The sequence below is a fragment of the Paroedura picta genome, chromosome 12, assembly GCF_049243985.1.
Source record: "Paroedura picta isolate Pp20150507F chromosome 12, Ppicta_v3.0, whole genome shotgun sequence".
NCBI classification, from domain to species: Eukaryota; Metazoa; Chordata; class Lepidosauria; order Squamata; family Gekkonidae; genus Paroedura; species Paroedura picta.
The window spans coordinates 37,575,688-37,588,132 of record NC_135380.1 but is presented as its reverse complement, the minus strand read 5'-3'; the positions used below and the strand labels follow the sequence as shown (position 1 = coordinate 37,588,132).

The 12,445-nt window shown below is 45.9% G+C and overlaps 1 protein-coding gene across 7 annotated transcripts in view; it reads left to right on the top strand.

The window, feature by feature from the left end:
• The window catches only part of ASTN2 (astrotactin 2), a 754,634-nt gene that overhangs the window by 622,664 nt on the left and 119,525 nt on the right, over positions 1–12,445 (top strand). For all 7 annotated transcript variants that reach the window (XM_077305065.1, XM_077305063.1, XM_077305067.1 and 4 more), the window contains 2 exons: positions 3,246–3,379; positions 4,783–4,931. In XM_077305065.1, the coding sequence (XP_077161180.1) occupies positions 3,246–3,379; positions 4,783–4,931 (283 nt within the window). The remainder of the gene's footprint in view (positions 1–3,245; positions 3,380–4,782; positions 4,932–12,445) is intronic.

Below are 12,445 nucleotides of genomic sequence, written 5' to 3'. Positions count from 1 at the left end.
GCTGGATCCAGTATGACCCCAAGGCATTTAACTGAATTGGAGAGGGTCATCTGAATGCCATCGAAAGTGGGCTGAACTTCAAGGCTGCTGTTTTCCCAGTCAGTATTGCCTCTGTTTTTCTTCAAGATTTAATTTCAATTTGTTGACTTTTAGCTAGTTAACCAATGAGCCTCTTGTGGCGCAGAGTGGTAAGGCAGCAGACATGCAGTCTGAAAGCTCTGCCAATGAGGCTGGGAGTTCAATCCCAGCAGCCGGCTCAAGGTTGACTCAGCCTTCCATCCTTCCGAGGTCGGTAAAATGAGTACCCAGCTTGCTGGGGGGTAAACGGTAATAACTGGGGAAGGCACTGGCAAACCACCCCGTATTGAGTCTGCCATGAAAACGCTGGAGGGCGTCACCCCAAGGGTCAGACATGACTCGGTGCTTGCACAGGGGATACCTTTACCTTTAGCTAGTTAACCATTGTTGCCAGGCAGCGATTAATCAATTCATCTCATGTAAGATTGACATCTTTTCCTTCTGTCCTCGATTTTGCCTAACATTATTGTCCTTTCCAGTGACTCTCGACTTTTCATAATGTGACCTAAAGTACAAAAGCCTCAATTGGATAATTTTAGCTCCTAGAGAGATGTCAGTTTTGATTTTCTCTAAACCCCACTTATTTCTCCACTGTATCTGTAAAACAATTCTGGTAACACATTTCAATGGAATCAACTTTCAGCTTTATTCCTGTAAGGTTTCTTCTTTGTCCAACTGTCTCAGTTCTGCAAGACCTGCAAGATGGAGCTCTTCTCCTAGGCATTTGGCTGAAGCCAGATCTACAAGGCCTCTCCCCCGAGCACCCTCCCTGAGGCAGCGAGCTGGAGGGGGTCTATTAAGTTTTTAGGGACCAGTGGGTCCAGGAGGAGAAAGAGAAGAATTGGTTCTTATATGCTACTTTTCTCTACCCGAAGGAGTCTCAAAGCAGCTTACAATCTTCGTTTTCCTCTCCCCACAACAGAGACCATGTGAGGTCAGTGAGGCTGAGAGAGCCCTGATATCACTGCTGTTAGAACAGCTTTATCAGTGCTGTGGTGAGCCCATGGTCACCCAGCTGGCTGCATTTGGGGGAGTGCAGAATCAAACTCGGATCACCAGATAAGAAGTTGGTGCTCCTGACCATTACACCAAACTGGCTCTCTGCCTCAGGTTTTGACTGGAGGGGTGGTTTTATTGTATTTATTTTATTGTTGTAAACCACTGCGAACTGGCTGGCTCCTAGAGCATTGTTGAATGAATGAATGAATGAATGAATGAATGAATGAATGAATGAATGAATGAATGAATGAATGAATGAAGGAAGGAAGGAAGGAAGGAAGGAAGGAAGGAAGGAAGGAAGGAAGGAAGGAAGGAAGGAAGGAAGGAAGGAAGGAAGGAAGGAAGGAAGGAAGGAAGGAAGGAAGGAAGGAATGGAGGGAGGGAGGGAGGGAGGGAGGAAGGGAGGGTCATTCCTCTACTCTTTCTTCAGCAGGAGGCACATTCAGAATGCTAGTCCCCAGGTTGGATCTGGGCTTTCCCTGGAATTATAGTTAATCTTCCAACTACAAGGAACAGTTTCCCTGAAGAAAATGGCTGCTTTGGAGGGTGGACTTAATAGGATTATACTCCACTGGGTTCCCTCCCCATCCCAAATCCCTTCCCACTCCTAACTCAACCCCCAAGGCTCCAAGTATTTCCCAACCCAGAGCTGCCAACCCTACTTTATTGAGACATGAGTCTCTCTGACAAAATTCTTGGATTCCAAGAAGCCATAATTTCACCTTAAACAGAAGTTCACTCTTAAAGAAATCATTTGTTTGCTTCATTTCAGGAGGAATAATTTTTTTTGAATTATAAATTTATTGCTGGTATAGAAGATAGGGGGCAAATGATATTTTCAGAAGAAGGGGCTCCTAAAACTTTGGCCCCCTGTGGTGCACAGTGCTGTCATTTGGGCCAAGTCTGTTGCAACCACACATTGTCTGCCTCAAGTAGTCCAGACTGCTTAATCCCAAAGTCCATTATAAGTTTGTTATCTCTGTCAAGACATTGGAGCTGGTCCCTGTGCCGATTTCCTTAGAAAGCATGGATTTGTTTACTTCCAGTTTAAAGAATTAAAGCCAGGAAGCTGTTGTTTATGGAAGTGTGGAAGCTGCTAGAAACCGTAAGCAGCTGAAAATCAATTTTCAGGTCAGGCTGATCCCAGTCGTTGGCAGAATTACATTCTATTGGCTTTCTGCGGTATGGATTACAGGCTCAGGCTGTTTTTCCCCTGTGTAGCTACATACGTAGGTAGGCAAGTGCTGTCAAATTGCAACCGACTTTCAAGGCAAGAGAAGCAGAGGTGGTTTGTCACTGCCTTCCTCTTCAGAGACTTCCTTGGTAGTCCCCCATCCAAGCACCCTGTCCCTTAGGTGAAATAGCACAATAGTACATATCCTCCTGGAGTATCCCTTGTATGGTAATCTCAGGAGGTGTTATATTGCACTGTAGTTGCAAGCTCATTTGGATGTATATTTTGATGTCCAAGTTACTTCTTTACTTGCTGACCGGAATCCAAAAAGAACTCTATCACTTACATTTCCCCCCTCTAAACTTCTTTGGTCTACTGGGTGATGAGTGATCAACAACAAGTATTCAGTGCTCAAGATCAATGTATCATAAGCCTTTTACTGGATAAAAGGAAAGGAAAGGTTGGTGTGTGCATTATGAAAATCAATAACGGAACCAGTTTTAAACCAGGTACAGCCTCTTGTGGCGCAGAGTGGTAAGGTAGCAGACATGCAGTCTGAAAGCTCCGCCCATGAGGCTGGGAGTTCAATCCCAGCAGCCGGCTCAAGGTTGACTCAGCCTTCCATCCTTCCGAGGTCGGTAAAATGAGTACCCAGCTTGCTGGGGGGTAAACAGTAAAGACTGGGGAAGGCACTGGCAAACCACCTCGTATTGAGTCTGCCATGAAAACGCTAGAGGGCGTCACCCCAAGGGTCAGACATGACTCGGTGCTTGCACGGGGGATACCTTTACCTTTACAGCCTGAAACTGTGCAACAGAGCAAGGCTGTAGCATGCCAGTCTACTCGTTTTGATAAGCTCCTTAGAGCTCCAGATTTTGAGTTCCCCCATATCCTGCCTCTCAAGAACAGATGCTGCAGAATAGCCAAGAACAGTCACCCCTTCCTGGTGCTCTCACCATCCTTACTGTATTCTTCCTTTCTCACTACTTTTCAGGCTTTCAAAGGTGCTCTCATGAGCTCATACTGGTGCTCGGGGAAAGGAGATGTGATCGAGGACTGGTGCCGATGCGACTTGAATGCCTTCGATGAGAGCGGCCTCCCCAACTGCAGCCCCCTCCACCAGCCTGTGTAAGCCCTCCTTCTCTTTGTGTGCCATCCCAGGGTGGCTAGTGGAGACACATCCCCCTTGCTTCTGCCCAAGGTCCCTTCCCTCCTGTCATCCTCAGTCTGCTGTCCAGAGGTTTGTAAATCAACCTTTCAGGCTTCCAAAAAAGCACTCATTGACAAATTGCATGGATGGGGTAAGCCTCCAATGAAATGACTGTACAGTAGATTTGGGACAAACAGAAGGAAATACTGCTTACTACAGTGATGGAATTCACTGCCAAAAGGTGTTGTGACAGCCACAGCCACGTCTGGCTTTAAAAGCAAATTAGACAGTTTCATGGCGGATCGATTCATTATTGGCTATGAGTTACAGCAGTTGTCCCCAACCCCCAGTCCAGAGACCAGTACCGGTCTGTGGATTAGTTTGTACCGGGCCGCAGCTCCTCCTCTTCTTCTTCCCTGGCTGCTGCCTCGTGGTCTGCCCTGCCACTCTGCTGCCGGCTCACGTTTGGTGCTCTCTGGCGGCCACCATGGCTGGGGCTCCCCCTTAGCATGGCACTGCGCAGCTGCTGCTGACAGCGCCCCCAGTGGGCGGCGGGAAGTTAGGGGCGCTGGCGGGAAAGCAAGTGGAGCAGGGGCTCAGGCGGTGGCAACGTCCCTCGGCAAAAGATTAACCCCCCCGCCAGGCCTCAGTTAAATTGTCAAGTGTTGACCAGTCCCCGGTGATAAAAAGGTTGGGGACCACTGATCTACAGGGAACCTTCACTTTCAAAGTCAGTAAAATTCCAGTGCCATGAGGCAACATCAAGGGAAGTTCACAGCCCCTGGGCACCATTATTGACTCTCCTGTGTGTTCTGATGCTAGACTAGACAGACTACCAGTCTGATCCAGCAGAGCTCATTGTATGTTGATGCAGAATGTGGATGCAAAAAACAGAAAAACAAAAATCCAGTTCATAGAGAGGTGAACTTCAAGAGATGAACTCTGTGCAATGCTAGACCCAAAGTTGGTACTCCAATCCCCTGTTGGTGCTCTGACCCCCATGTCAGGGTGGTGTGTGTGTTAGGGTTTGTGGATCATGACCATGACAGAGAGCATTTCACAGTGCAAATCCTTTCTCCCTGCCCAGGTGCTGTTTGCACTAGGAAGGGAGTCCTTATGAAGCACCACCATTACAATCCAGATGCACCTCCTCCTCAGCTGCCATTTGTTGACATTGGTATGCCAAATTTTTGCACTGCCAATTGTGTGAGAAGTCGGGGAGGCTTTGAAAACCGGCAGTACCTCAGACATCCCATGGGCATAGCGATGCACTGTGCATATCAACATACACTAGTATTTCTGTTTCCAAGCAGATATGCAAAACAAAAAATATTGGTTTTTCAGGCTTTCTGACTTCCCCACCCCCTTTCTGTTCGGCCAGATTACGACTGTCCCCAAATGTGGAACCTTCTAGTAATGTCGTCTCTTTGGAGTGGTTGGACGTTCAGCCTGCTATTGGAACCAAAGTCTCAGACTACATCCTCCATCACAAGAAAGTTGATGAATACACCAACACCGATCTCTACACAGGTTAGTGTGGGAGCAGTGTTTGAAGTAATATTGAGGTCTTCTCATTCAGTGGTAGAATGGCATAGTTTTGCTTGGAGAGACACACATTGGGTTTGTTGGCAATTTGACAAAGGGGATTTTGACTCTCAAAAACTTATGCCCCCAAACTCCAAGCTGCTACTGGACTCAAATCTAGGTGTTCTACTAGATTTGAGTCCAGACCAGCATGGCTGCCTCTGAGAAACAATATTATTTGCATGCAAAAGATCCAAATTCCAGTGTGGTGTGATGGGCAGTAGATGTAGGGGGAAACTGTTATCTACCTGAATGGTACTGAGCTAGTGGCCTGATTTTCTGTATGTTGATTTCATGTGGTCATGTCTGTAGCAGCAATGTTGACAAGGGTAGCTAGGTTCTTCCTTTCTCTGTGTGTGAGTACATATTTAAGGGATATTCTCACTGGAAGGAAATGACTCCAGTTGGTAGTTTCATTTTACAATAGCAAAAAGCTCTTCTGATTTATCTGTTTTTGGGTATCAGTTCATGTTTTTCGCAGTACTCCCACAACATTGGGTCTTTCTGACAAAACACAGCAAGAGGCATCAGAGTTTCAAACAGAGTATATTAATCAAATATGTACCGGTGTATAAGACGACCCCCCAACATTTCCACTCAAAATATAGAGTTTGTTACATTACATTACAGTACTATGGGCCACTATGGGCAGCTATGTCTATCCCAACTGAAGTGCACCTGGTGTATAGGACGACCCCCCCCCTCACTTGGATGCATGTTTTTCAGGGGGGAAAAGCAGTCTTATACACCAGCAAATACTGTAATATTGTCTTCCCATGACTGTCCACCAGTCTTATCTTTCTCTCTGTGTGTGTGTGTGTGTGTGTGCGTGATTTTTATAACAGTAGTAATAAATGTGTATCCTTCCCTTAAACTTGTAGAGACATACTTGGGTTTCCCAGCAAAACCAGCTCACAGACTGACAAAGGGACAAACGTCAAAAGCTGTTGTGCAGAACTGTTGGACAAAGCAAGAAAATGGGTTTTCAGAATGACATGCTCTTTGTTGGGGGCAGAGAATCCCATTTTATTTAACCTAGTTCTTGCTATTGGTCTCCTGGGTCATTTATGCACCTCAGGAAAACTCACCATAAGTCTGCAAAAAAAGACGTTTGCTTTTTTGATTCTGCACTTGGCAGTGGTTTCACCACAGTAAAGCTGCTAGACTTGGATGAAAAACTGTGAGTGCATAACCAGCCCTAGACAAAGCCAGAGTTCCTTTACCTGTTGAAAAAGAACTCAGCTTGAGTATTCCTTGTTTGCTTATTTCTTGTCCCCCGATCTGTAACATTGGAGTTTGTAAATGATGGAAGAGAACCTGGTGATCATCACACATTCAGCAGGACTAGGAGAGCTTCAGATGGATACAATTTTTTTTTTCTGGGGAAGGGGGTATCTCTTTGTGGGTTTCTAGGCAGCCTTTCATTCACATCCTAGGTCCAAACCCTAAAATAGAGAGTCGCATATCCTAGAAATACTAAAAGAGGAAGATTTCTGAAATGATGGATGAGACTGTGCTGGAGTCTTAATTATGGATTTTCTGATTATTACAATGGGCCTTGGATCTTGTATTATGTATGAAATGGAAGGAAAGTGAAGTGCCTCTCAGCCTGTGCAGAAGGCATCTCAAGTGACTTGTGACTGCTTCTAGTCAGTGCAGGAAAGATCAAGGGCAGGGCATTCGGCAGAGTTTCAACCTCTGTTTCTCCAAATAAGTGCAGCTGTTACCCAAGATGGCAAAGTACACAAAGTCCCTGTCAAGTACGACTCATACTTTTGGGGGGAAGCTGTAACTGAGCTGCGAGGAAGGATGATTCGTTCCTTTATTGTCTGTTCCCCCTCTGGGCTCTCTTCTTCTGAAGCATCCGTTTGACGTGGAAGGACTGGATGGCCTATCCATCTCACCCAATATGGCAGTCCTTTCATTCGTGTAGATGCCTGACTCCATTCCTTTGGCATCTGTGGGCCTCCTACAGCTTTCTGCCCCTGCATTCTGCCAGCTGTGGAGATCCAACACTGTACGTGCCACTAGACCAGTCTCTGCCTTGTCTGAGAACAGACCTGACATGGGGGGAATTTTGCCAAGGTGCTTGCGGACCGATTTGAATTTCTTGAGGTGCCCAAAACAACCCTTATATAGAGGTGTGCAGGTTCCCTTCCAAGCACCTAGAGGGCAGCATTACCCAGCATATTAGCTTAAAAAAAATTAACTTGAGAAGTTTTAGATCTGCACTTGGAACCTTGTGTTTTCCTATCACTACTGTTTTAAGCTGCTTACGTAGATACTAGGGGCAAAGCCCGTTGTATCCAGGAATACAACAGGTGCTAGAGCTTGGCGGTGAGAAGAGGAAGGGGAGGAGTTGTCCAGTCTGTAAGGGCATGGGGTTGAATGTGTGTGTTGTGTGGGAGGTTGTGGTGGTATGGTAACAAATGAGGGCATGGGTGTGGAGATATGGGTGTCAAGAACCTGTGGTTTGGAAGGTTCATTGAGTATGGGAGAAGACTGACCTTTGGGAATTGTTGCATAGTGGTTACAGATAAGCTTTCCAGAGCCATGTCTTCAGATATGTGAAGGGAAAAGCAGACTGGAGACTAGGGGGAGATTACATGGCAACCAATTCCTCCCAGTTCTGCATTCAACCTCATTTCCCTTCTTGTGGATTAAGAAGATGAAGAAGAAAAAGAGTTGGTTCTTATATGCCACAGGCATCGAAATGTCCTTCTGCCCTAATGCACATGGGGTAGTCACAGTACACAGTACACAGGTGTCCACCCTGCTCCTTCTGTCTCCATTTTTTTACTGTTGATATAATGTTATATGCCCACATGCTTCTTTCATGGTTGCTCCTTAGAAGAAGAAGAGCTGGATTTTTGTATCCTGCTGTTTACTACCCAAAGGAGTCTCAAAGCGGTTTACAAACACCTTTTCCCTTTGTCTCCCCACAATAGACAACCCCCACAATGTGGGGCTGTGACAGGTCTGAGATAACTGGAAATGGCTCGCAGTCTCCCAGCAGGCCTCAGGTGTCTCAAAACTGTTTCCAATTGTTTCCCTTCCTCTCCCCATAGCAGACTCCCTGTGAGGGAGATGGGGTAGAGAGCCTCACTTGGAAGATGGAGAATCTAAGAGGAGGTCTCTCTGTGCAAAGCAGTCTTGACCTTATGTTTATGTACACCAAGGTGGTGTGGAATTCCAGAACATGAACCTACACCAATCTGGCAACCTTATCCCCTCTCTGCAATGCTTCCTTGACCTGAAATAGGTCAGGGGCTGCTATGTGGTTGTGGGGGCATTACACACTTTTGAGGCTCCACTTCCTGACTTCAAGAAATGTGTTCAGACCAGGGACAGCCAACCTACAGGTGGGGCCTGGAGATCTCCTAGAATTGCTGTTTATCTCCAGACTATAAAGATCAGCTCCCCAGGCAAAATGGCTGCTTTGGAGGGGTGACTATGTAGCATTGTATCCCATAAAGGTTTAGGGACGCCAGCCTCCAGGTAGGGTCTGAGAATTCCCTGAAATTACAGCTCTTCTCCAGAAAGTTAGGCTGAAGGGAACACTCTCTCCCCTCACATCCATCCCTTCAAAAGGAATGCATGTGGCCTCAGACACCCCTTGGCTGGTGATGTCTACCTTTCTGAAGCCTGAGGCCTACTGCTGGCAACTGCACTCCCTGTTGTCCGCAAGGCCAAATTGTTGCCTAATAAAAGTGGATCACCTAGTTTCTCCCAAATTCTAACTGTCTACTTCTGCTTCTGCTTCTGCTTCTGCTTCTTCTTCTTCTTCTTCTTCTTCTTCTTCTTCTTCTTCTTCTTCTTCTTCTTCTTCTTCTTCTTCTTCTTCTTCTTCTTCTTCTTCTTCTTCTTCTTCTTCTTCTTCTTCTTCTTCTTCTTCTTCTTCTTCTTCTTCTTCTTCTTTGTCTTCTTCTTGATAAAGCTGTTCTTACTGAGCATTAATATCAGGGCTCTCTCAGCCTCACCCACCTCACAGGGTGTCTGTTTTGGGGAGAGGAAAGGGAAGGCGACTGTAAGCCACCTTGAGACTCCTTCGGGTACAGAAAAGCAGCATATAAGAACCAACTCTTCTTCTTATAAATTACAAGTGGGAAGATTTGATTCAGGAGCCTTTAGGAAAGAGGCTCAACCGTTTCTTCCCATGCCATTTTCACATCCTTGCTCATTTGCCTAAACCTGACGTTTGCCCTGTGAAGCAAGGGCATTGAACACCTATCTTTCTCTCCCTGTAGAGGAAATAACAGCCTGGGATGGGGAGGAATTAATGACAATAAAACCGTAAAGCAAAAGAGTTAGACTTATCCCATCACCTGTTGGCTACCATTCTGTGTGAGAAATTTGTTCAATGAGCTCCCAGTGTCTCATCGCTACGATTCGTAGTCAACTCAAGGGAACTGTGACGACAAGCATAAATTGGTAAATGCTGGCTCACAGTAACAGTTATGCAGTAGGGAAGACCACATGGTGTTCATGTGCATCAACCTGTACGGATTTGGGAATTTACTGAATTTTGTGGCTGCTCTGTTTCCATTGGTAAGCTGGAGTTATCATAATTGTTTCTTGTTCAGGATGAAGTGGTAATCTGTTCTCCACCCAACACAGCATCCTAGATTAATGCTGACATTAAAATTAATGTTTTTGGAGATAAATGGTGTAAAAATGGTGCGTAATGTATCAGTGGTGTGAAAATGCTGCATGAATGCTGGGGAAGTGCGAACTACCGGATAAACTTTGCAAAAGCAGCAAAAGAAATTGCAGACATTAGCAAAGGATATGCACACACTGAAAATGCTTGCGACAAATCTGTACAACAAATTTAAAAAGGAATGAAAGCGATACATGCTTACACCGTGTGTGTGTGTGTGTGTGTGTGTGTGTACAGGATGAGAGAGACAACAATAGGTCTAACCATATAAAACAGCTCCGTATGTCTTTTATCTCTGTATCTCTGTGTTTATGGATGCGAGCCGAGGATTAGGGGGGGAAAAAAGGCTTCTAATCTTTAAAAGAGTGAAATCCTGGATCTGATCCCCAGGAGCAGCTGTGGAAGCAGAACCGCTCAATAGTTTGAGGATGAAACTATATATGTGATCAAAGAAGGGTGATGTGGTGCCTTAAAGACTAACAGATTTATAGTGGAAGAAGCACTCGGTGGACTTGAGCCGACTTCATCAGATTCATGAACTGAGCATAAGATTGGCTGCAAGAGGAGGAAGAGCCTTGTCCTTCTGACCAAGTGGCCTCTAGTCCAGGGGTAGTCAACCTGTGGTCCTCCAGATGTTCATGGACTACAATTCCCATGAGCCCCCTGCCAGCGAATGCTGGCAGGGGGCTCATGGGAATTGTAGTCCATGAACATCTGGAGGACCACAGGTTGACTACCCCTGCCAAAAGCCTTTCCCCTAATGAAGCTGCTAGTCATGGTGGTGACCTGCAAATCTTGTATGATTGCCCATTATGGCTCCATCTCTGTGCTAAGTACATTGGTGGCACAGAATATATGTGGAACAGTAATAATTAGCTGAGCCACTTCACTTGTTATGCTTGGCTTTGCCAGCACCATGCCTTGGGAAACCCCTAGTTTCTTCCTTTGATACCTCCTGAATGTCCATGAACTACAATTCCCACGAGCCCCTGCCAGCGTTCTAAACAGTCAAGGATACAAGTCCGGCATAGTTGTGCAGTGGTATGCCAGTGGCTGAGCAGTGCTCCTTGCTCACAGTGAGAGCGTTCCTCAATGTGCGTGAGTGAACTGCATGCAACTGCGCTGAACAAGCCAGCGGATTATGTCATAGTAGAAGCAGGCCCTGCATTTAAAAGAAGGAGCATGTGTATTTTTACAGGGTGAGGTACATACCGAAGTGGCTTACCAGCATCTGGAACTAATATTAAGCTTGGAAAATGTTTTCTGTCACTCCAGTGCTGTTCTGTTGGAAGGGTGAGAACCTCCAAAGAGGAGGGGTGGAGGACAGCGGTAAGCCCCAGACTGTATTGCACAGGCATGGATGAAACATGGGACAGCGTTGGTCAGGGATATGTTGGGTTCAAACTGCACTGTTAAGATGGTGGTTCTCATCCTTGGTGAGGGAACTGGGACACCTGTAGGGGAGAGGTGTGTGAATGACCCCTCTGTTCCCGAGAAGGAGAAGATTCAGCAGCACAAGAGCGCCAGGCACAGCTTTCCTCTGGACAGAAGAATATTAGGTCTTCAGCTACCAAACTGTTTATGCAGTCCACAGAAGCTGCAGTAAGGTAGAGATTTATGAGACCTGTTCTTATCCATACAACCTCACTTGCTTCCTTAGCTGCCTGGTTTTAGGAAGATGTCTGAGGCATCTCTTCACACATTAAACCATGTTCTGCTTGACTTGCTGGTTCTTCTCAATTCCCATGCATGTGGGGCCTGATTCAGATTGTGACTATGATGTGCATGGGAGAAGGGGTTTCTCTCCTGCATGTTTTCCCAACCTGCAGTTGTCCTAGGCGTGTGCTAATTGGCCTTTTGGGGAAATCTAGATGTATATTTGTGGTCTTCTCCATACACAGACTCATAATTTGAGGTCAGGAAAGTGGGGGGGGGGGTGTTAAAGCTGAATCACTTTCTGTACTATAAACATACTCAGAATCAGGTGCCACATGCCCGTATGCACCTGCAAGCCATACTTGACTATTACACAGGATATTGGGTGAGGACACAGAAAAGACCATTCATTTCCACTAAAAAGGTCCACCTGTGTCTGGCCTATGCCACTTATGGGCTAGCAATTAATGTTTTTCCACGCAAACCTAATGAGGAAAGTTCCTAGCCTAGCTTTCATTCCCCCCCCCCCGCATCAGGAGCATTCAGTCGTAAGACCCTTTCCAGTAGTCCAATGCAGTAAGACCCAGATCTAAATTGGCTCCTTCAGGGAGAGAGCTAAGCCTTGTTCTTGTCCTCTTTGAACACCAGAGTTCCCTAATTGGCCCAGTCCATGCCATTTATCCTGCTTTAGACTCTTAGGTCTTCCAGACCAGGGGTAGTCAAGCTGTGGTCCTCCAGATACTGGCAGGAGCTCATGGGAATTGTAGTTCATGGACATCTGGAGCTCCACAGGTTGACTACCCCTGTTCCAGACTATTTCTTCACCATCCTATCTTCTTGGCAAAATGGCTGGCTTTGGATAGAGCATGAGTACTTTCTGCACCCACCCATTTCCAATTACTGTATACCACTCCAGAGGAAATACACATCTGAACCTCACTTTGGCCTTCAGAAAAGCCTGGTGGTTCAAAGGACCTTTTGTTGACCACCCTTGTACAGTGAATGGACACAAATATTTATTTTTGAGTACTAAAATTTCTAAACTGCTGAGGTTTGTGCATGGGTAATTTTGTTTGTATATATGTTTTTTTTTAATGGTCAAGTGTGTATTGAAGCATTTTTTTTTCATTTGTTTTGTTAGCTG